The sequence below is a fragment of the Engraulis encrasicolus genome, chromosome 6 (assembly GCF_034702125.1).
Source record: "Engraulis encrasicolus isolate BLACKSEA-1 chromosome 6, IST_EnEncr_1.0, whole genome shotgun sequence".
NCBI classification, from domain to species: domain Eukaryota; kingdom Metazoa; phylum Chordata; class Actinopteri; order Clupeiformes; family Engraulidae; genus Engraulis; species Engraulis encrasicolus.
The window spans coordinates 51,036,974-51,060,179 of record NC_085862.1 but is presented as its reverse complement, the minus strand read 5'-3'; the positions used below and the strand labels follow the sequence as shown (position 1 = coordinate 51,060,179).

Here is a 23,206-nt window from a genome sequence, read left to right as displayed (position 1 = left end):
TCTCTCTCTCTCTCTCTCTCTCTCTCTCTCTCTCTCGCCATCTCTTTTCTGCTCCTCCTCCTCCCCCCAGTGCCGTAAACTCTTTCCTCTCCTCTTGTTCCACTCTTTTCCTCTCCTCCCTTCCTCTTCCTCGTCTTTTTTCCACTCCTCCTCCTCTTCCTTCTCTTCTCCTCTCCTCTCCTCTCAGTCCCTCTGCTGGTGTTTTGTGCTGCATACCCTTTCTGCTGAGACAGGCAAAAATAAAAGGCCAGCACCGCAGAATCACACACACACTTGCACGTATTCTTTCACGCTTGCTCTCTCACACACGCTTACAGTCCCTCTCTCTCTCTCTCTCTCTCTCTCTCTCTCTCTCTCTCTCTCTCTCTTTCTTTCTTTCTTTCTTTCTTTCTTTCTTTCTTTCTTTCTTTCTTTCTTTCTTTCTTTCTTTCTTTCTTTCTTTCTTTCTTTCTTTCTTTCTTTCTTTCTTTCTTTCTCTTTCTCGCTCGCGCGCGCTCTCTGTCTTGCTCACACTCTTGCTCTCTCAATCTCTCACTCACTCACACACACATGCACACTCACTCACTCACTCACTCACTCACTCACTCTCTCAATCTCTCTCACACACACACACACACACACACACACACACACACACACACACACACACACACACACACACACACACACACACACACACACACACACACACACACACACACACACACACACACACACACAGCTTTTCCTCTCCCCTTAGCAATCTCCGCCACTGCAGAGTGCTCATGGCAGTCAGCCTGAGCAACAGATGTTTGACTGAAAACTGTTAGCAGAGACCGTTTAAAGGCAGCAGAGACCACTTAAAGAGCTTGTCAAAGGATCTGTACCCTTAGATGAGTCATTCAAGGCTGTTATTATCGTAGCAACTCAGCCACTGTTGAAGAAGATGGATACCAATTGAGCCAATGCTACTTCAACTTGCGACGCATTAGCCATTTGGGTTAGTTAGCAGCCTGGTAGCAATGATGTGAGTCTTCTTAACCGTACAGTGCTCTGTAGCATTGTGTGTTAACTTGTACACTGTTCAAGGGTTTCAAAAAAGAATGCTTTACTGTACTTTTATGACGTGCAGAAGAACACACTGAAATGATCTTTGACCTGTGATTTGTTTCCTGTGCGTGTGTGTGGGTGATGTGTGTGTGTAGGGAGCGTGCCGTCTGCAGGCAGCAGTAGCGTGGCGTCTCCGGCCCACATGACCCTGCCGGCCCACAGCGTTCCAGACTTCTCCTACTCCAGCAGCGAGGACGAGTTCTACGATGCCGACGAGTTCTATCTGAGCACCACGTCTCCTAAACACGCCTCAGAGTAAGTTACACACACACACACACACACACACACACACACACACACACACACACACACATACAAGCTTTGCAGTACATGAATAGGGGAAATCAACTTGCAATGGACCACATTGCAATCTGTCCTTGTTGTTTTTTCTCTCCCGCTCCTACTCCCCCAGTGCCGCAGTGTCTATGCCTGGTGGTGATGGCTCCTCACTGAAGAGGCCAGACACCAACGAGTCCCTCAACTCATCCATGTCCAACGGCACCACAGACGCAGGTACACACACACACACACGCACATGCACACACACCAATCCATCAACCCCAACAGCACCATAAACTCACGTACATGCTCACGTGTGCACGCATACACTCAAGCATACACGCACGCATACACACACACACACACACACACACACACACACACACACACACACACACACACACACACACACACACACACACACACACACACACACACACACACCAAAAACACCTTCAGATCCTCCATATCCAATGGTGTGTGTGTGTGTTTTGCAGACCAGTTTGACAGTCATGATGAGCGTGATGATCTGGATGAAGGGGAGTCTGTGGAGGAGCACAAGAGTGTCATCATGCACCTGCTGTCTCAAGTACGCCTGGGCATGGACCTCACCAAGGTAAACACACACACACACACACACACACACACACACACACACACACACACACACACACACACACACACACACACACACACACACAAACACACTCTCTCTCACACACACACACATGCTGACGAATTCTATCAGAGCAGCACATCTCCCAAACATGCCTCAGAGTGATTTACACACACACACGCACACGCACACACACACACACAGTCACCTAGTCTCCAACCAACGGACATGTTCACGCTGATATTATTATTCCTGAACTGAAAAGTTGTATCCCAAAGAAAACGTTGGTTAGCAATGAGATTAGAGTAAAACTTTCGAATAATTAAGCCTGATGACGAAGTAGTCGTCAGCAGGTTCGTCAGGGTCACGTTAAGTGCAATAAGGAAAAGGGTATTAACGCGGGCCGCATAAGCACTTTTGTTTCCTCGGGTAACGGGTTCCGGATCCAGTGCCAGCCCGGCACCATTGCATATTACGGCCTGAAAACAGCTTGGCAGAGCTGAACTCGGGCTCCTCTCTGCCCCCTCAGCGTTTCCTGGCCTCGTCTTGAACTCTTACATAACAGACTCCAGCATCAATCAACTCCTCCTCTCCCCTGACTCATCTGTCTTTAGGTGCCTTGCGCACTGCCTTGCGCACGCTCGCGCTCTCTCTCAGTCTCTCTCTCCTTCTCCCTCTCACATAAGGAATATCTTTATTGCACACACTCTCATGTTCTTTCTCTCTCTCTCTTTTTTTGTTTCTCTTTCTCCCTCTCCCTCTCTCTGTCGCTCTCTCTGTGTGTCTCTCTCTCTCTCTCGCTCTCTCTCTCGCTCTCTCGCTCTCTCGCTCTCTCGCTCTCTCGCTCTCTCTCTCTCTCTCTCCCTCTCCCTCTCTCTGTGTCTGTCTGTCTGTCTGTCTGTCTCATTTTATCTGTCTCACGGTGGTGTTTTGTCTCGTGCTCACACCCGCACAATGTTCTGTTCTTAGTCATGGTCAAGCCCATTTGGTTCTTAAGCGTTCTCTCTCCCCCTCTCTCTGTCTTTCTCTTTTCAGGTCGTGTTGCCCACGTTTATTCTGGAGAGGAGGTCTCTGCTAGAGATGTATGCAGACTTCTTCGCTCATCCCGACCTCTTTGTCAGGTATACAAACACAATCTCTCTCTCTCTCTCTCTCTCTCTCTCTCTCTCTCTCTCTCTCTCTCTCTCTCTCTCTCTCTCTCTCTCTCTCTCTCTCTCTCTCTCTCTCTCTCTCTCTCACCCACTCATTCTTTCTCCCAAAAGAATAGATATAAAAATACCCACCTTTTGAACCCCACAACACCAGCCTCGTCTTTCACCTTTTATAAACGTGTAAAACGAACTTCCTACCTGAAGAAGTGGGCACAGAGTTCTCCACAGAACTCTCACCTAGAATAGTTTTGAATGCTGCAATTCGCAGCCTGCAATAAACCTATAACTACTGTTAAAAAAACAATGGTGGGTATATGAACACCATAAAAAGGTAAAGGTTCGTCTCCCAACAGAATTGCTGTAGGTGAACATGTGTAGTGCATGTCATGTGTCTAGTATCACGTGCATGTGTAGTACTGTTTTCAAATGCACGCCTCTCCCCCTGTGTCCCCCTGCAGCATTGCTGTAGGTTGACATGTTTTATGCCTTGGTATTAGATGTTAGATATGACCATGATGGCTCACATACTGTAAGTCACTGCACGTAGACATCTGTCATCGTCATTGTGTGCGTGTGTGTTTGTGCGTGTGTGTGTGTGTGTGTGTGTGTGTGTCCTGTGGCGTTGCTGTAGGCAAACGTGTAGGCCCTGATGTAATGTATGAGCTGTCTTGCCTCCATGTTGCCATGCCTCATGTGCTGCCATGTGCCTCCCCTGTTGCTATGTGCCTCCCCAGCCACATTGCTGTAGGTTAAGACAGTAGTAGCACAGTGGGTTTACATACAGTGTTGAATCTCGCCCTCAAACCCGTGCCTGCAGTTCACCTAGGGAGCGCTGTCGAGACAGCAGAGCTCATAAGGCTGGCGCTAATAACTGACAATTGTGCTCGCTGTCTGCTGAAACTTGACAATATTACTGTAAGTTCTGAGAAACCAATGTGGATTTCAATGAAATGTACAATAACCTGGGAATTATGTCCTTCTGATTTCCTACAGAGTTGGCATTTATGAGTCAGGCTCCGCTAGCATCTTGCTAACAAAATTGCTTTACGGTCGTCGTGATCACAGCAATGCAGCCGGCCGACCAATCTAAACGCAGTGTGTGAAGCCACTCGTGACGTCATATTGACAATAAAGACGTATTTTACAAAGATCCAGCAAGTTTAAACATTCAAACTAACTGCTGTTTGAAAGGATAATCTATCCTGCCTTTTGGAAAAATAAAATGAAACGATGATACCAATTCTCTCCCAAAGCAATGGCAGCATCGTGGTTGAGCTCCATGCGACCCCATTCATTTCAACAGCCTCTGCGCTCCTTGGCGCTCCTTGGCGCTCCTCTGCGCTGTCTGGATGGCGCCACTTAGTGGACAGTACCACCCGGAAAAAGTAGCGAGATTCCTCTCTCGTATTACCCATAAACTCTCTCTGGTAGTAGCTAATGCCAAGTGTGTGGCGTGATGTTTATGTCTGGCTACACTGTATCTGTCTCCTATCTGTATCTGTGTGAGTCTTTATGTCCCTACACCTTTACTATAGTTAAATGTGTAGAATAGGTGATGCCATGTGTATGGTTAGATGTATTAAAGCTCAGTGCCTGATTTTAGGCTTCAGAATTGGTTTGCAAGAATAAAATAGCTGTTAGTTTTTGTTTTTATTTCAAAAAGTGTCCATTTTTTTCAAGCCCAGGAGTTTTCTTTTCAGGCTTATCAGACTTGCAGATGTGTGGTGTCTTGTCCATATCTGCTAATAGCTGTCCCTGTTTGTCCCCACAGCATAGTGTGATAGTGTTGCACCACTTGACACATGAAATGGCATATATAAATTATGTTTTTTAGGCTCAAGCATTATACCATTAATTAATTAATAATTGGTAATGTATGTGCTGCAATGAATGTGTCTTAGATAATCCTTACTACTTTAAACAAAGGAAAAAATATACAAAAGTGGTTTGTGTGCTACTATTAAGTGGTTTGGTTTATGTGCTACTATTAAAAAATGTCAATTGACCTGTGTATACTTTTCATGTAAAGGCTACCGTATCTGACTGTGTGTGTGTGTGTGTGTGTGTGTGTGTGTGTGTGTGTGTGTGTGTGTGTGTGTGTGTGTGTGTGTGTGTGTGTGTGGTGTGTGTCTGTGTGTGTGTCTGTGTCTGTGTCTGTGTCTGTGTCTGTGTCTGTGTCTGTGTCTGTGTGTGTGTGTGTGTCTGTGTGTGTCCCCCACAGCATAGCGGAGCAGCTGGACCCTCGAGACCGCATGGTGTACGTGGTGAAGTGGTACATGTCTGCCTTCCACGCGGGACGCAAGGGCTCAGTGGCCAAGAAGCCGTACAACCCCATACTGGGGGAGGTCTTCTACTGTCACTGGGACCTGCCTTCAGAGTCAGAGGACCCTGCAGCTGCAGTAAGGAACAGAGATGTGGATTACAGAAATACTGCAGTGCCCATTAGAAGTAGTGTATACCAGATAAGGCCATACTTAGGTAGGTAGATATTCTGCCAATGATCCCTGCCATCAGACACAAAGGGCCTCACTGCTTTAGCACGTGGCACTATATTTTGGTGCTGTTTATACGAGGACGATTGCGAGGGAAGACAACAAAATATTTAATCAGAAGTGCCTTTCGTTTACACTGCAACCCCGCCATTGGGGCCTGGAGACGCAAAAATCTGAGGACTCCTTCCAGAGTGGGGAGGTTTGTAGACACCCCGTTTGCATATCTGTCTAACCAACAAAAAAGTACATTTACATTTTAAAAATGCACATTTTCACATCCCATACTGGCCTGGAAAACCAGCGCCAACTGCTGGACGGCAAAATGTTTTGCCTGCATTAAGTTAGACATCCAATCCATTTAGGCTGGTTTATCAAGCTAATCCCATACACCTTTATGTCACACTTCTCCAGAATTGTGTGTCTTCAGACCCCGGCTGCAAGGTTGCTATGTTAACGAAAGACAGATCAGATGAGTTGTTTTCACTCACAATCGTCCTCGTGTAAAAAGCATAGAAAATTTAAAGATGTAACTCCCACTTTTTCTGTTTGGATCGTCACGATATAAATTTAGCCTTAAAAATGTTTGTTTCAATAAGTGGCACCTATGTTTACTACACCACTGCTGCCGTGACTAGCATCCATTATTCTCCCCACTGGCTGGCTAGTATTGTAGCTGATGCGATCGGGGGGCTTAGTGAATAACTCTCAACTCCCATGATTTAAACCTCCAGTTAGTCAAGGGTTACTGTTGACCTGTAGTTAATTCACTGCAGGATGTTCTGAATAAAGAGCAGAGCGTCAGCTTAATGCAGTGTTATGTCATAGTCGGTCAGGGGGTTGTGTTTTTGAACATGACTATCTCATGTAATGTGTCATCTCTGATGTTCTACTACCCCCTCCTGAAAAAAAGAAGGGTATAACAATTTAGAACAACAGTCCCTTAAAAAGCTTCATTGCCACTTTGTTAACAGTTATTAATGAACTAATCATAAACAAAGCATTTACAAATGTTTTGTAAATGAGTACCCTACAGCTCCTTCAGGATGAGTTAGCTCTGTTTGCCTGACTGACAGTTCTATATCTAGTGTTTCCATCTCTTTGGCTCTTTGGCGGATACACTTCCAGCTCTGTGTTGAGGCAGTCTCTGCTGTGTTAAAATAGTATTTCTTACTCTTTCACAATCCTTTGTAAATATTTCTTTGATAATCAGTTCATTCTTAACAAAATGTTTAAGCTTTTTAAAGACAGTGTAAAGTGTTACCAAGATAGGTAACATTAGCACACCGTCCAAACTCTCTAGCTGCGATTTGTTCTATGAAAACCAGCTCAAGGCTTCCACCTAAAACAAGGTGTTTGTCAAGTGTCGACATAACACAAGGTCTTCATCACTTTGCGTTAGGACTTAACGTTGTGCTGGTTTTCATCATATAAAACACAGCAAGGGAGTGAACGGTGTGTGGATACGTAATAATTCTTATTTTTTCATGCTTTCAATTATATCCAGCACCCCTAGCAATTGTTTTTTAGAGGTGCACAAACCTTTCGACTAACCTCTCTTGTCTCCTTTCTGCCCCCCAGGAGCCGGTGTCGGAGGGCCCAGTGCCGACGTGTGGGGGCAACAGTGTGTCATTTGTGGCAGAGCAGGTCTCTCACCACCCCCCCAGTGAGTATTACCCTCCACCCTCACACTCTTCTACCTACCACACCCCCACCCCACTGATTCACCTTCCGCTTTACCCACATGCACTTGAATTAACTGAATTTAATTCTGAATGAAGATTAATTCTGCTTTGAAAACATCATGTAAACATAATTATTGATTCGGAAGTAAAAACATCATGTATACGTAGCCAATTTCTAAAATTGTTTAGTAGAGAATTACCCATTGAGATGAGCATTGCATTTTTAGAGGCTCTTCAACACCTTTACCTTTCAACACCTATACACAAGACACACACTACCACTACCTCACAAGCCTCTCACAGCCCCCCTCCCGACTCAAAACACACATTATACTGACCTTCACAAACATGCATTCAGCCTCATACCCGCCTTCCTAGCAGCAAAAATACAGCTGGACACTGACTCTTACCTCCTGTACTCAAGTACCTCCCGTAGTTTCCCTGCAGAGTGCATTATTAAATCATTGAAGTGTTTAAAGGGGAATACATAATTCTGTCTTGTCTCCTCTCCTCTCCTCCAGTATCTGCCTTCTATGCGGAGTGTGTCAGCCGGAAGATCCAGTTCAATGCTCACATCTGGACCAAGTCCAAGTTCCTGGGCATGTCTATCGGGGTGCACAACATCGGCCAGGGTGAGGGCATGCATGCATTACATAACATTACATTACGTTACATTGCATTATATTTTACGTTACATTGCATTACACATGCGTAGCTGACCCTTTTATTTAAAGATACTGTTATTTAGATGCAGGGTGTTGTGTTTCTAGCAAAGCCTATTGTCTTACACAAGTAGATATGGATGGCTGATTGTCATTAGAATCACACTGATGCCAGCCTCAATGACTTCTACATGAAAAAGCAACGCACGTGCGTATTATCGATGAAACAGCAGTGTGCCATCCTTCTACCAAAGCAAGTGTGAATGTGTGTGCAATGCATGCATGTGTGTCTGAGTGTTTGCGTAGCTCGAGACTTGGCTGTCACCACAGGGGGTCGGGATAATTACAGCCGTCCTGTCTATCAAGCATGCACAAAGTGCCAGACAGCATAGCTACAGCTTATTTCCCGCAAAAAGTAGGCCAAGCAGGCTGTCAGGTTAGCTGTCAAAAAGGCAGGCAGCAGACAAAACAGAGAGGAACACATTTGGCATCTTCTAAAGCCTGCTCATGTATTTAAGCACCTTCAAACAATGAGCGTTATGAGGGGTGAAACAGTATTTCGGGCTGTGCTCCTCTATGAGAGAGCGATTGTGTGTAATGTTTTTCCTGTGAACTTGTACTGTATGTACAGTGTGTGTTTGTAGAGGTTTTCCTTCGCTGTGTGTGTCTAATAGGGTGTGTACGGTATAACATTTCTCCTCTTGTGTGTGTGCGTATGCGCACGTGTGTGTGTGTGTTTTAGGTTGTGTATCGTGTCTGGAACATGATGAGCACTACATCCTCACCTTCCCCAACGGATATGGCAGGTACGACACACACACACCACACACCACACACACACACACACACCTTCTCCAGCTAATATGGCAGGTGAGTGTGTAGTTTATCTGGCGTTTACCCCTCCTGTGTACTTCTGTGTGTAGGTCGATCCTGACGGTGCCGTGGGTGGAGCTGGGTGGCGAGTGCAACATCAACTGCTCCAAGACGGGCTACAGTGCCAACATCGTGTTCCACACCAAGCCCTTCTACGGCGGCAAGAAGCACCGCATCACTGCCGAGATCTTGTAAGCAGCATCCTCTCTCATCAGGACCACTACAACACAGATACACTACACTACGCTACACTACACTACTTCACATTACACTCACCACATTGCGACAACGATGTTGTCGGCAGCATCCTCTCTCATCTGGACCATATTGTATTGCACAACATTCGACTCACTACCACATCACCACTGAGATCTTGTCAGCAGCATCATCTCTCATTGGGACGGTGCTGGTTTAGATGCATGGCACTATTTGGTAAACTGCACTACATTACATAGTACAGTCCATTATTTCTCCTGGTGTTACCATGACTGCCTCCTAGGTAATGAGTGATGCGCTAATGTCATGGGAGGAGAGGCGGTTACATTGCATTACATTACACTTAGCTGACGCTTTTATCCAAAGCGACTTTGGATATTATAGTATTAGTTATTTAAGTACAGGATATTGGTTACAGGCCTGCATGCAGTACCAATGCAGCAATTGCAATGCAGCAAATGTGTGTGCGTGTGCGCGCGTGTGTGCGATCCGATTGCAGCCTTCCTGAACCCAAAGTCTCTGCACCATTTTGGCGTCATTGTTTATGTTTCCGCTAAAAAGTTTATGATTGCTTTCATCCAGCACTGTTTACTCGCCAGGGAAGTCTAATTAACCGTTAAGCAATTAATTGCAGCAATTAAGCCCCTAAACCCCGTCTTAGTGCCACAGCAATGCCTCCTCTGACTCTTTATGTGCAGATACACATGAGTCATGGACATAAGGAGACACACACTGTGAGCGGGAGTGTATTGTGTACACACGCACGCACGCACACACACACAGACACAGCTGCTCCTGAGCTGTAGCTCTTAAGCGTTTGCCTTCCCAGATGGTGTTTTATGGTGATGGCGAGGGTCGTGGCTGCGTTGCTGTGTGTGTGTGTGTGTGTGTCATGTGCTGATATACGTTTGTTTTGCGTTTCCGCAGCGCCCCTAACGACAAGAAGTCCTTCTGCTCCATCGAGGGAGAGTGGAACGGAGTGATGTACGCCAAATGGGCTTCAGGGGTGAGTGTGTGCATACTTGCGTGCTTGCGTGCCTGCTTGTGTGCGTGTGTATGTGTAAAGAGGGAGTGGGTGAACGTGAGTAGGCACTCTAAGTAAGCATGAGGGGTAAATGTACTGCAAAACAGCAAGTGTGTGTGTGCGGTGGTGGTGGTGGTTGTAGCGGTGGGTGTTTTAAAAGAGAACGAGAGGGTGAGTCTGGTGGTGGTAGTGGTGGGGGGTGTTTTAAAAGAGAAAGAGAGGGTGAGTCTGGTGGTGGGGGGTGTTTTAAAAGAGAAAGAGAGGGTGAGTCTGGTGGTGGGGGGTGTTTTAAAAGAGAAAGAGAGGGTGAGTGTGAGTCATGAGGGGTAAGTGTCGCAGCCGTCAGCATGTGTGCTTTACAAGCAAGGACAGATGGCACTGGCTCTCCTTAACTGCTGTCTTTTGAAGATGATGTGTCCTTTGAGGTTGTAAAAAAAAAACAGTCAGTTAATGGACGGCTTATCCTTAAAGTATACAGTCAAGAACTATGCAGGCGTAATCAGAGTTTAGTCTGCACCTTTTCACACTTTGTCTTCTCACTACATATGATTAGGAAAGTACATTCAAATAAGCACCACCTCTATTATTCTGGCAACTTGTGTTCCTGAGCATTATGACAACTCTAAATTTCTCTCATAATAATATCTAATTCTACAAGACTCGGTTAATTCCTTGGTTGAAGCCTTGTGGTTGTGTGGTTGTGGATGTGTGTTTTGGACGTTCAATTGATGGTGAACTTGTGTGGTTGTGGATGTGTGTAGTACTGCATGTACACATTGTGTATAACATCATCCACTCCACAACCATCTTCATTATGCCTTCTTGTCGAAGTGTGTAGTTGATAGTGTGTGTTGTGCATGTGTGTGTTGCAGGAGAACAACATCTTCATTGACACCAGGAGTATGAGCACCATCAAGAAGAAGGTGCGCAAACTAGAGGACCAACTGGAGTATGAATCACGCAGGTGAGACGTGCACACACACACACACACACACACTCACACACACAGACACACACACACACACACACTGACACTTAAACTCAATGTACCGTTAGGATTCAGGTTTCTTTTTCAAAATATATTTTTGGGACTTGTATGCCTTAATTAGGGTGGGATATTGAGAGGACAACTATTGGACAACTTCTCAGACTTGTCTTCATGTTTTGTATGTGTGTGCCTTGCAGCCTCTGGAAAGACGTGACCTTGAACCTGAAGCTGAGGGACATTGACGCGGCGACGGACGCCAAGCACCGGCTGGAGGAGCGCCAGCGTGCAGAGGCCCGGGAGAGGAAAGAGAATGAGACGCAGTGGGAGACCAGGGTGAGTCTCTCTCTCTCTCTCTCTCTCTCTCTCTCTCTCTCTCTCTCTCTCTCTCTCTCTCTCTCTCTCTCTCTCTCTCTCTCTCTCTCTCTCTCTCTCTCTCTCTCTCTCTCTCTCTCTCTCTCTCTCTCTCTCTCTCTCTCTCTCTCTGTGAGACCAGGGTGGATAAAGGGGAATAGAATATTGTCTTTCATTGTCATTTTGTGTCTGCACATGTACAGTACAAGGACATCTATGCAATGGCAATGGCATCTTTCTCATCAGTGAAATCAAATGTACCGGTATGTAATCTGAAACGGCCCCTAGCAGAACAATGCGTTGTTGTGTTGCATACGCATTGGTAGGGCAGGTAGAAAATTGGCATACGCGGCTGAATGGGAGCTCTCATCTCCTTTTATAGCTGTACGTTCCACAACGCCATTACATCACATCCTGTGAGGCGGTTACATCACATCCTGTACTGCTGCATTGTTGCTGTGGAATGTTACGTCAATAGTGATTGTGCGCCAACACTTGTGAAAGTGGGGTTGTGTTCACTTTTTACGGCACACCCATGCTGCAAGCACCCTTTGCCAATATTCATTATAAGCCTTTTACACTCTAGTGTCTCTACAAAGTCCAGTGGAAGTGGTGTTTGAGGAAAGTATTTTTTATTATGCGTCTGTTCAGATTCTTGTTCATCCAGGTCATGTTATTGAAAGAGTTAAGTTGTAAGCAACTGAACTTAAAACTAAACGCTTTGGACAATTAATGTAGATACACCAATTACAGTAAAAAAAACATAAGCTTTCCTAACTTGAACGTGTTCTATATGTGCGCATGTACTGTGTTTGAGTTCTTGGTGCTAATCAGGGTTTTCTGTCTGCCCTTCGCTGTCCGTAGCTGTTCCACGAGGACGGTGAGTGCTGGGTGTACGATGACCCCCTTCTCAAGAGGATGGCATCACGGCACTGAAGCCAGAGGCCGGCCCTCATCCATCTCCAGCCTTGACCCACCCTAACCCCCCCACCCCCTCCAGCACACCCCAGAGTCTTTCCAGGAACTCTACTCTACCCCCCCTATCACCAACCTCTTCTCTCATCTGAGCTTTGGAATGATTGACTGGCCTTTCGATGTGTACACACATACAGCTTTGCATTTTTGAACTTAGAAGAGAAAAAAAACGAACAAAAAAAAACACGGAATGATCTAACTAGTGAAATCAGAAGAGCGTCAGATGAATGATGGTAATGACGACGACGACGATGAAGAAAAAGATGTGTAACACAAGTTGTTGCCAAACCCCCCCATCTTGCTCTCCACCTCCACCTTTTAAAAATACTGTAACCCCCCTCCTCCTGAATGATGATGGAATACTACAGTAAAGGAGACACTCTTCAGACACAAAACTCACAAAACAATATGAGGCCCTTCAGCAACACGGATGGCACCTGACCTGACGTCACCGGATGGGGTGCAACCATCACCACACACACACACGCACACACACACACACACACACACACACACACACACACACACACACACACACACACACACACACACACACACACACACACACACACACACGGCTCTATCCATCCTGTGTAAAGAGGAGTGAGCGAGTCTGTGCTGCTCGGTTAAAAAATGAAAACAAATCAACCAACCCTTGATCTCCACAGCATTGTGCATCTCAGGGAAGCCGGTTACTGAGGATCGAAGGCTGTCTCTCCCGAACACAAACTGAAGGCCTTATAATTCACCCTGGCAAACACCCTGGCAACGAGGGGGACATCTTAGCTTGCCTACAGCTGTCTGCAACTATTTATATTATATATATTTAGAAACATATGAAATATATTCTTTTTTTATTTCCTTTTCTTTTGTCTTTCTTTCTTGCGGGCAATAGTATGTTTTGAAAAAAAAAAACATGAACTTGAAAACCTTACACGTTCACATTGACCATTCCATTCACTTCCTACATTTATTTTTATTTTTCTCATTTTGGAGGAAAACGATCACGTATATGCCCCTGGTTCCTCTGTGGAAGACCCTGTAGAAGTACTATATGACCAGGGTGAGAGGCATAGGCCCTGACAGCAAGCTTGCCTCCCTACGAGGGACGGAGAAGGGGACTCGACGTCACGCCCATGCAAACCAGGCTGGCGTTCATGAACAAATTGTGGGCTTTGTGTTCATCTGTTCATCTGTCTCACATTCTGCTTGTCCTTTCTCCCTTTCCCTTCATCCAGCGTCTGATTGAATAACTGTCTCTCAGCCTCATTCAGTGAGACATACTTTTCTAGAATGCTGCTCGAGTTCCGGAATTCAGCTGTAGTCATCATGGGCACGTAGCTTATAGATCCAGTCGGCACGTCTGGCCTGTGCAGCGCGAAGCTGCTTGTTTTCCCCCTCCATATACTCCACCCACTGGGCGAGCCTGACGTGCCGACTGGCAGTGATTGGCACCGTACGACCAGCGGGCTGGAGTATATGGAGGGGGAAAATGGGCAGCTTCACTGGGCGGGCCAGGCATGCTGACAGGATCTATGGTGACTACAGTATTGTCTGATAGAAGAGCATTATCATGAACTAGTGTTCGCCATGTATTCGACTTTACCTGCTCCTGCAAGACTACACCTGACTTTTCGAAACACATCGGTTAGATGTCAATTTTTATTTTAGTGCAGAAAAATAAACACAAGGTTTACAAATCAGTGCATTACTTTGGTGTGATTGCAAATATGAGTCCTTGTAGGGGTTGGCATCATGATGGGATCATCTGTCTTTGAAATGCATTTTGTGAGATGTATTTGCACATGTATAGACATCAATGAATAATGTGATGAAGCCGTTGTCATTATTGTGTGGACTGTGATCCACGGTGGCAGGAATTGTGCATTAATTAATAAAAGATGGACATGACACGGGCACGTTCTGCATAGGATGAACCTCCCTTAGCCGACAAGATGGTGGCTGGTGGATCACTGTGGACTCTGCTCACAAAAAGCCATTTTGATTTTTATTTCATGTTTGTCGTAGAAGAAAATGAGGCCTTGCCATATGCATTTCACACACACACAAACAAACAAACACACACCATTGCTTGGGAGAGAGCAATCCTCACACACACACACACATGTTCATATTCCTCCCCAAATCATAAACGTTGATTGTACTATTTTTTTTCTCTCATTTATTGATGCATAATATTAAAGCTCAGTGAGTTTAATGTCTTTCGTGGCGTGACTTTGTCGATATGGAATGAATGTGTGTGAATGAAACGGTTATTATAAAACGGATCTGATTTATTTTCATTAATGTAGACGGGTATGATCAGAAGGTCGGTATGGATTGACTGGCCATAATGCTTAAGTTGGAGTATGTACATTTTTTCCATTCACAAATGGGGCCAGCCATGGCTCAATGGTTAGAGTGCTGGCCTTTAGATCAGAGGGTTGCAGGTTCAAATCCCACCCTTACCAGCATCTTCGTCCATGGCTGAAGAGCCCTTAAGCAAGGCACCTATCCCATACTGATCCAGGGACTGTAACCAATACCCTGTACCATGACTAAGTCGCTTTGGATGAAAAGTGTCAGCTTAGTGTAATGTAATAAATGATGCCTTTTCCATGAACATTTACCACCATCAATGTGTATACTTGTGCATAAAGGTTAGAGCAGGCTTCACCCACATAGACTGTCTTTTAGGGTGCTGACCAAAACAATGTACGTAGGCCTATACTGAAAAGTAAGTCACACCATGCATTAACTCTTTATTACACTGTAATAAAGGTGAGGACCCCAAGAGAGAAGGGGAGGAGAGAGAAAGAAATCCTCCAACTCGTGCAAAGGTGGCGGCAACTCTGCAAGAACTGGAGAGAGGCAACCCAAACGGAGAAAGAGGGGCTCAAAGCCTTGTGGGAGGAGGTCAGGAAAAGACTAGCTGGACTTCGCAGAGCTGAACGCATTCAGAAACGCAACAGGCGGAAGGAAAAAGAGCGAGCCAGTTTCTTCAAGGATCCCTTTAAGCATGCCAGGCAGCTGCTGGAGGAGAAGAAGACTGGCAAGCTTGAGACCACCAGGGAGCAGTTGGAGCAGCATGTCAGGGAACAGTACAGCAATCCGCAAAGGAGCGTCCCCCTTGGAAGACCAGGATATGTACCCCAGCCTGCACAACCAACAGCTGAGTTTAACATCATGCCTCTCAAGCTCAGTGAGGTCAGGCAAGTCGTGGAGAAGGCAAGGTCCTCCTCTGCACCAGGCCCCAATGGAGTCCCCTACAAGCTCTATAAGAACTGCCCCGAAGTACTAGAGCTGCCTGTAAAAAGCAACTCATTCCATCTGAGTGTCAGAGAGCGGTAGAAGTTTTCATCCCCATGGAAATGAAGTCCAAGGACATCAGCTAGTTCTGTAACATCATCCTACTAAACGTGGAAGTGAAAATCTTCTTCTTAGTTCTAGCCAGAAGAATGGCCAGCTACAGTACCTGCTTGAGAATGGCTACATTGATACCAACTGCCAGAAAGCAGGGGTGCTAGGATTCCCTGGATGCGTAGAGCATTCCACAATGATCTGGGACCAGATTCAGAAGGCAAAGAGGGAGAAGACTGACCTGCACGTCATCTGGTTTGACCTTGCCAACGTGTATGGATCAGTCCCGCACCAACTGATCAACTATGGCATGAACTTCTTTCACATGCCCACCTGTGTGAAAACCCTGAGAGTAGAGTACTTCAACAACCTGCAGATCTGCTTCTCCACGAAAGACTTCACTACTGGGTGGCAACGGCTTGAAGTCAGAATCGCAATGGGATGTGCAATTTCTCCCATACTATTTGTAGCAGCATTTGAGATCATTCTCATTGGTGCAAGACAAATAATTGGAGGGATCAAACTGCCAAATGGTCTTAGGCTTCGCCCCACTAAGGAGCTACATGGACAATGTCACCTCTCCCTCCTTCTGACCTGGGGCGGCAGTACACTGCAGAGCTATCTGATAAGCAGATGGGGAAAACCGTCATGAAACAGCTATGTGACTTGGCCCTGCCATGGCCAACCGGTAGGGCACTCGCCTGCCATGCGGCTGACCCGGGTTCGATTCCCAGCCCGGGTCCTTTGCCGACCCTTCCCTGTCTCTCTCCCAATTCGCTTCCTGTCCGCCTCTCACACTGTCCTATCAAATAAAGTCGAAAAAGACCAAAAAAAATATTTTTTAAAAAGAAACCACTATGTGACGGCCTGGCAAGGATCGACCAAAGCCAACTCCCTGGGAAGTATAAGGTTTGGGGCTACCAAATTACACTCTACCAGAGGGTAGTGTGGTGGCCCCTGAAAATGAGCAAGATCCTCTTATCAACCGTGAGTAAGATGGATGGGAAAGCCAACTCATTCATCTGAAAGTGGTTGGGGTTGCCTATCTGAAGGCTGAAAAAGGCAGCATTTATCTCTGGCTCAGGAGGAAGGACAAAGCGTGGGGGAAGAAGACCTAACCCTAGACAACAGCCGCAGGGAAAACACCCATCAGCTTCAGGGGGTGACGGGGATACGTCCCTGTCATCGCTCCGCCACCATGAGACGTACCAGAATTAAAGGAGCAAAACGTTGGTGAATGGTGGTCCCTGGCTGATGACCTTGCAGCTGAAATTCATTCTCCCTAAAGTCCACCAACTTCCTCCAACAGCTCCTCAAGCAAGCTGTATCTCAACTGCCTCGCACATTCAACACCCTTCACTCCGCCCCAGCAACCAACGCACCCTGTCATAGCTGCTTGGAAGGGGATAAAGCCATCAGACAACGAATGCCAAACAGCTCAACTGCCTCACACACTCAAACTCACTCAGTATCGTTGCCGCCCCAGCAGCCAACAAACAACTCCTCATAAGCCTCTGCCTTGACTGCTGCACACACTAGGTGTTTTCAAGTTTTCATCAGTTTCTAGGCCTAAGCTTATGTCTTATCAAATGTATGGAACGTATTGTAGTTTATGGATGTGTATTTCCTATGTTTGCCTGGTATTGATACAATACAGTTGAATGTTTGTGTCTATTTCTCCCTCAAGGCCACCTATTGAATGGTGGTTTCTGGCTGATGACCCTGCAGATGACCCATGGGCACCGGAGGAGGTGCGACAGTCAGCAATGCCCAGCAGGTTCTAACAGCTAGGCTATAGGCCTATAATCCTAATAAAAGGTTGGTGCATGGTGTGACCGCATCTTACTTTTAAAGGTGCACTGTGTAATTTGTAATAGTTTATTTCCAGAATTCATGCTGCCCATTCACAAATGTTACCTTGGGAATATTGCACTCTTCATACATGAAAAGGAGATCTTCTCCATTATCCGCCATGTTGAATTTCCAGAAATATAATTTTTTAGCTGCAACACGACTGTACTTTGGTCATAATAATAAAAATATATATGAAAAGATCAAATTTGCACAGTACCGTTTTAATGAGCAGCTAGTTGCAATAACTACTCTGGTCACCATCCTACAGTGCACCTGTGTAGGTATAGAGGTGGATCTTCATATCTGCCTTTTTGAATGACCTAATAGACATATTTGGCTCCAAAACTTACTGTACTTTGATTAGAGTAGCCTAACTTTAGACCAGTGAATAATATGAGTTTGTAACTTAGTATGTAGGCCTACAGAGAGATCAAATTTGTGAATAGACATAGGCCTTCATGAATAGCATACATTTTAAAATAAACGTCTAAAATAATAATTACATTTACCTTAAATGCTGTGCAATTCAACATAAATGTCAGTTTACAAGCGTTCCACTGAACATGACATAAACCCCATAGAAAAAAAATATATATTAGCTCTATGCATAAACCCTTGTAAGCTCTGCTTGCCGAGTAGGCTATCTTTGTCGCCATCTGGTGTCCAAAATACACGCGTGCATCAGTGTGTTAATCCCAGAATCCAATGCGCGCAGCCATTTCTATCCCACAAGACAATGCGCTTTTACGATATAAATTGGCGTAACACCCATGATTCGGCCTCATTCAATCCTCTCAATCGCTTGTGGTGAGTGTCTACCTTACATGTCTGAGGTAGACGATTTTTAAGCTAGTATGGTCGTATTGATTAATACACTAGTTCTGTAAAGCAGCTGTATTTCTCTGCTGAACTTTGTTTGGTGAAAGCCATGTTTCTGCGACATGTTTTGAATGTTTCATGGAAGTCACTGTACCACGTGTGACAAGGCCACGCTAGTAGGTAACGCAGATCCAGGCACTTTCTAAAATGTAACCGAATATTCCGCTCAATAGTGTGTGCAACTATTAAAATATGTGGTGTATTCGTCCCTACTCATTTTATTTTCTAATTGACCGCTGAGTGAGAAACATTTGATTTTTCTGTTCGCTAGCCTGGAATGTTAGCAGGTCACTGCGGTGCATGCCTCCTGCAAAAGCTAAAGTATCGTTTTTGACCATGCTCTGATGAAAAATTATGTTGGTAGGGACATCTGAATTAACCTGATGAATGCCAACTTCTCTGACTGCATGGTTTATAGCGTATTCACGACTAGAGTTTTCAAGAATCTACCTTACACTTTGTCAATTTTTGTTCTAACAGGGAAGGCGTTGGTTGTTTGGCCTAGTGGACTATGCAAGAAGCGGTAAGGGTCCAGGATTTTATGAGCGCTTCACCTCTGCTTTAACATGATGATAATTATGTTGGTAGGGACATCTGAATTAAATTGACGAAATGCCAACTTCTCTGATAGTGCTTGGTGAATATGGCGGAATAGCTAGTAGGTTTTTCAAGAGACTTCACCTTGTCCATTTTGTTCCAACAGATAAGGCGTTGGTTTTTTGGCCTGATGGACTATGTTAGCGGTAAGTAATGTTCTACGTCCTTCACTTAAGATTTTTTTTAAAGTCACCCGTGATGATTCATGTATAAGAGTAGTGGACAGAAGTGATTTCTGAGCACTTTTTAATCTGAGACGCGTTGGTTACCACAACCTGCGTTTGTATCCCATGCCTGTCAGTAATGTTCTGTGTATGGCTGTTGTGCAGGGCCGTACAACTCCTGACTCGGGGACAAGGAAGGCGTTGGTCGTTTGGCCTAATGGCCTTTGGAAGCGGTAAGGGAGTTTTCAAATGCTCCATCTCAGTTTAAATGCATGTTACCTGTGATGATTCATGTATAAGAGTAGTGGACAGAAATGATTTCTGAGCACTTTTTAATCTGAGACCCTCGGAGCTGTCTCAAATCTGATTTTGTATCCCATGCCCTTGAGTAATGTTTTGTTTTGACTGTTGCAGGGTTGTACAACTCCTGGCTGGGGACGTGGTCCTTGCAGGTACTTAAGATTTCACTGATTGTCTGCTCTACTCTGTTCTTGCTGTGTTGAAATGATGATTCTTATTTGCTACTCTTGAACCACTATGACGAAAATTCAACCACCATACTTATGTATGCCTGATGCACAGCTTATTACAACTTTTTAGCTCTGGCCTCTTCAAATGAATCCTAACGTGACAACTTTTTTCCTCTCTTTTAAGATGCAGCTTTGGCATCAGTCATATACCGGTAAGCATCCCCTACTCAAATGGACGTGTATATTGCACGACTTGCTGTAATGATGATCTTGTTATAAACAATGGGAATCTCTCTGAATAAGAGTGAAAGAGAATATTTAACTGATGCAGCATACAGCACAGTAACATTTACAAAAGTGTCCATTTTGCTGTCTAAATTGCCCTCTTTTTTTTGCGTCAGGTCACTGTTGAATTGGTGGTTTTAACTGCCATGATGGGCTTCTCTTTGATGCGCCGTCTGCAACACCAGACCTGATGGGACTTGGCATCAGTCATGCTGGTAAGCACTCAGCAATGGTGCATGTGGCGTCTTTGACTTGCTATCATGATGATCTTGTATAAATCAATGGGAATCTCTCTGAATAAGAGTGAAGAGTGTTTTTATCTGATGATGCATTTAAGTCAGTATGGCTTCAGCTATCTCTTCTGGAACTTGACCCTAACCCACTCTGTCCTACCCACAGGTCACCTTGCTGAACCTCTGGTCCACGATGTTCATGTGGACCCCAGGATGATGTGGAGAGACTGCCTTCACTCAGCAGGTGTGTGTTGGGACTGGGGAAGTGTTCTGGTGTACAACTTGGATGCAATGATGACCGCATAGTTCAGCTTATTACCCATGACGAATAAGAGCATTGTCTTTCGCTCCTATCTGACGTGTCTTGTCAACACTGCTTACTAAATTCCTGTATGTCACAGGCATCTGACGGTGTTCTTCTCCTTGCAGGTAGTCCAAGATGCCTTTTGTTCAGCTCTCCAATTTACATGGACCCACCATGAAGGTTTGTATTCATTTTGGATGTGTCTATGAACTAGGGCTGCACAATTGATGGGAAATGGATAACCTCTTTTTGGCTGTGCAGTCATTTCTGCGATTTAATCATGGTCGCACACAGGGCTTAAGTGACCTGCCTTTGGTTACCCTTGAAGTCAGAACAAGTTGACGGGCTGGTATTTCTGGCCAAAGATTTATTAGCCCACTATTTTCATGCCATTTACATTATCATTGCAAGTCAGTTTATTTTGTTCATCCCTTTGGTGATGCATTCTTTGCTAACTTACACCTTGTGGTTTTTAATTACATGCTGCATTGAACTAGTTTGTAGTAATTGTAATTACAATTTTCACCAATAATTGACAATTTTTTCCACAATTGTGCTGCCCTACTCTGAACTACATCACGATACAATGATGACTGCATAGTTCAGCTGATATCCTATGACGATCCAGAGCATTGTCTTTCGCTCCTATCTGATGTATCTTTGCAACACTGCCAACTAGTCTTCTGATAAATACAGATGTCTGACATTGTTAATCTCCTTCCAGGTACTCCAGACTTTTGATCAGCTCAGTAGTTCATATGGAACCACCCATGAAGGTTTGTATTCATTTTTTGTTTTTCTGAACTACATCGCTATACAATGATGACTGCATAGTTCAGCTGATATCCTATGACGATCCAGAGCATTGTCTTTCGCTCCTATCTGATGTATCCTTGCAACACTGCCAATTAGTCTTCTGATGAATACAGATGTCTGATCACTGTTTGTCTTTCAGGCAGTCCATGCGGTGTGACTCCTAGCCTCATGATGGAGGACCTTAAACCATCAGGTAACTAAACCTTCAGTGTGTATTTTTTCACGAGTCCATAAATGACCTGCAGAGGATGAGTTCGAATCAGGTCTCTGATCTTGTTGGGGACGCTCGAGTGACTGATGCATCTTGGCTTCATGAATGCCTGCTCTGGTGTGCTGAAGGTTGTTAATGGCTCATCTTTTCATTGCAGGTGCACTTGTCTTTCGGGCAGGCTATGGTGGGTGACTCCTAACCCCATGATGGAGGACTTTTTTTAAACCATCAGGTAACTAAACCTTCAGTGCATATTTCATGAATCTATAAATGACCTGCAGAGGATGAGCTTGAAGAATCAGGTCTCTGATCTTGTTGAGGACACTCTAGTTACTGATGCATTTGCCTTGCCTTCATGAATGCCTGCTCTGGTGTGCTGAAGATTGCTAATGGCTTGTCTTTTCATTGCAGGTGCACTGCTGTCTGTGGACCCGTGATGGAGGATTGTGATACTTGAGAAGGTGAGCATTGCGATAGACTAATTCTGTGTGGTCTAGCCCCAGTAGTCCTAGACTGTAGGAGCTAGGCCTTCCCTTCCCCCCAGACCGTGTGATGCTCCAATTCAATTAGCTGACTTTCCCGTGGAGTCTATTAGCTCTGTCTGACCTGGTCAGTGTGTGGTTCAGCAGTATGCCTGGAGCTAAGCTCAGAGCCTAACTTTTCCTTTATCTTTGTAGGTTGTTGGAACCCTCGGCTACATGTTGGGAGATGCTTCACATTGCCTTGACGGCACACAAGGTTTGTACACATTAAAGTTGTATGAAGTCTTGATTCTGGAGTTCAGTGATGGCTAAATACAAATGTCTGACCTGAATTTTCAAATGTGGACGTTTCTTGTATCTGAGATGCTCCCTGAATAAATATTAGTGTGACTGGAGATCTTCTGTGCCTAACAATGTGTTGTCTCTTGTAGCGTTCTGGAGACTGACTGGAGGACACTGCTGAATTGCAAATGGTATGCACCCTTTCTGTTCAATATGATTCTCCCTGTGCCAATCTGTGATGTAAAGATTCTGCCAAATGAATCTGCTGATTATACCCCTTTCCGTTCCATTTTATTCTGAGGTTGGCATGGCTAATACTGATCCACTAAGGATTTTGTCGTTGTATTCCCTGAAATAAAACCTGGTGGCTGTCTTACAGTTGTGCTTTTTCTGTTGCAGTGTCCTGAAGATTGCCACGGGTTTAACTGCTCCTTCAATGCACTTTCCAATCTTGCTGACTGGAGGAAAACTTTGAAAACGGTACGCACCCTTTCTGTCCCTGTTTTTATTTCTGTGCCAATCTATGATGTAAAGATTCTGCCAAATGAATCTGCTGATTATACCCCTTTCCGTTCCATTTTATTCTGAGGTTGGCATGGCTACGATAGCTGGTACTGGAAGGATTATTTCTGTGTACTAATGTTCTGTCCTTTCTTCCACAGGTGACTGCCCTTCCTGTTCAGGCGCTTGGGAGATGTTGCACACAACAAATCAATAAAATGACTTAAACTTATCCCTTTGTCTACGCTTTCGTTTTGTTGAAATGTCCTGTGAATTTTATATACCGGTATGCTGTTTTCAGTAACAGCGGGTCCTGCATTACACTTACGTAAGATGCAAAACAATGCGCATGTGAATAAACATGGGCATG

General features: G+C 45.0%; 1 protein-coding gene, 1 long non-coding RNA gene and 11 other non-coding genes across 18 annotated transcripts in view; all 13 read left to right on the top strand.

Annotated features, from left to right (window-relative positions):
- osbpl9 (oxysterol binding protein-like 9) overlaps window positions 1–14,616 on the top strand; it is a 62,457-nt gene extending 47,841 nt beyond the window's left edge. For all 5 annotated transcript variants that reach the window (XM_063201898.1, XM_063201900.1, XM_063201897.1 and 2 more), the window contains 13 exons: window positions 1,185–1,344; window positions 1,502–1,602; window positions 1,866–1,984; window positions 3,020–3,105; window positions 5,357–5,534; window positions 7,206–7,290; window positions 7,831–7,941; window positions 8,714–8,777; window positions 8,895–9,035; window positions 9,988–10,066; window positions 10,957–11,048; window positions 11,270–11,405; window positions 12,288–14,616. In XM_063201898.1, the coding sequence (XP_063057968.1) occupies window positions 1,185–1,344; window positions 1,502–1,602; window positions 1,866–1,984; window positions 3,020–3,105; window positions 5,357–5,534; window positions 7,206–7,290; window positions 7,831–7,941; window positions 8,714–8,777; window positions 8,895–9,035; window positions 9,988–10,066; window positions 10,957–11,048; window positions 11,270–11,405; window positions 12,288–12,359 (1,424 nt within the window). In that variant the 3' untranslated portion in view covers window positions 12,360–14,616. The remainder of the gene's footprint in view (window positions 1–1,184; window positions 1,345–1,501; window positions 1,603–1,865; window positions 1,985–3,019; window positions 3,106–5,356; window positions 5,535–7,205; window positions 7,291–7,830; window positions 7,942–8,713; window positions 8,778–8,894; window positions 9,036–9,987; window positions 10,067–10,956; window positions 11,049–11,269; window positions 11,406–12,287) is intronic.
- Window positions 14,617–18,333: 3,717 nt separating this feature from the next.
- Window positions 18,334–23,068, top strand: LOC134451437 (uncharacterized). 2 transcript variants are annotated; one of them, XR_010035237.1, is made up of 17 exons: window positions 18,334–18,419; window positions 18,972–19,014; window positions 19,195–19,234; window positions 19,418–19,485; window positions 19,667–19,704; window positions 19,907–19,934; window positions 20,124–20,222; window positions 20,407–20,484; window positions 20,670–20,724; window positions 21,269–21,320; window positions 21,500–21,553; window positions 21,729–21,803; window positions 21,983–22,032; window positions 22,249–22,309; window positions 22,485–22,526; window positions 22,735–22,815; window positions 22,998–23,068. It is a non-coding gene; the product is annotated as an uncharacterized LOC134451437 (long non-coding RNA). The 2 variants fall into 2 exon arrangements; XR_010035236.1 differs by lacking the exon at window positions 18,334–18,419 and adding an exon at window positions 18,592–18,611.
- LOC134451625 (small nucleolar RNA SNORD74) lies at window positions 18,825–18,903 on the top strand. Its single transcript, XR_010035278.1, has one exon. It is a non-coding gene; the product is annotated as a small nucleolar RNA SNORD74 (small nucleolar RNA).
- LOC134451626 (small nucleolar RNA SNORD74) lies at window positions 19,047–19,128 on the top strand. The gene has a single exon (XR_010035279.1). It is a non-coding gene; the product is annotated as a small nucleolar RNA SNORD74 (small nucleolar RNA).
- Window positions 19,279–19,347, top strand: LOC134451643 (small nucleolar RNA SNORD75). Its single transcript, XR_010035295.1, has one exon. It is a non-coding gene; the product is annotated as a small nucleolar RNA SNORD75 (small nucleolar RNA).
- LOC134451644 (small nucleolar RNA SNORD75) lies at window positions 19,529–19,595 on the top strand. Its single transcript, XR_010035296.1, has one exon. It is a non-coding gene; the product is annotated as a small nucleolar RNA SNORD75 (small nucleolar RNA).
- LOC134451617 (small nucleolar RNA SNORD79) lies at window positions 19,977–20,055 on the top strand. Its single transcript, XR_010035271.1, has one exon. It is a non-coding gene; the product is annotated as a small nucleolar RNA SNORD79 (small nucleolar RNA).
- On the top strand, window positions 20,261–20,338 carry LOC134451620 (small nucleolar RNA SNORD79). Its single transcript, XR_010035273.1, has one exon. It is a non-coding gene; the product is annotated as a small nucleolar RNA SNORD79 (small nucleolar RNA).
- Window positions 20,524–20,606, top strand: LOC134451629 (small nucleolar RNA snR60/Z15/Z230/Z193/J17). Its single transcript, XR_010035282.1, has one exon. It is a non-coding gene; the product is annotated as a small nucleolar RNA snR60/Z15/Z230/Z193/J17 (small nucleolar RNA).
- On the top strand, window positions 21,123–21,205 carry LOC134451627 (small nucleolar RNA snR60/Z15/Z230/Z193/J17). The gene has a single exon (XR_010035280.1). It is a non-coding gene; the product is annotated as a small nucleolar RNA snR60/Z15/Z230/Z193/J17 (small nucleolar RNA).
- Window positions 21,356–21,438, top strand: LOC134451628 (small nucleolar RNA snR60/Z15/Z230/Z193/J17). The gene has a single exon (XR_010035281.1). It is a non-coding gene; the product is annotated as a small nucleolar RNA snR60/Z15/Z230/Z193/J17 (small nucleolar RNA).
- Window positions 22,566–22,639, top strand: LOC134451623 (small nucleolar RNA SNORD47). The gene has a single exon (XR_010035276.1). It is a non-coding gene; the product is annotated as a small nucleolar RNA SNORD47 (small nucleolar RNA).
- LOC134451624 (small nucleolar RNA SNORD47) lies at window positions 22,854–22,927 on the top strand. The gene has a single exon (XR_010035277.1). It is a non-coding gene; the product is annotated as a small nucleolar RNA SNORD47 (small nucleolar RNA).
- Window positions 23,069–23,206: the final 138 nt, after the last annotated feature.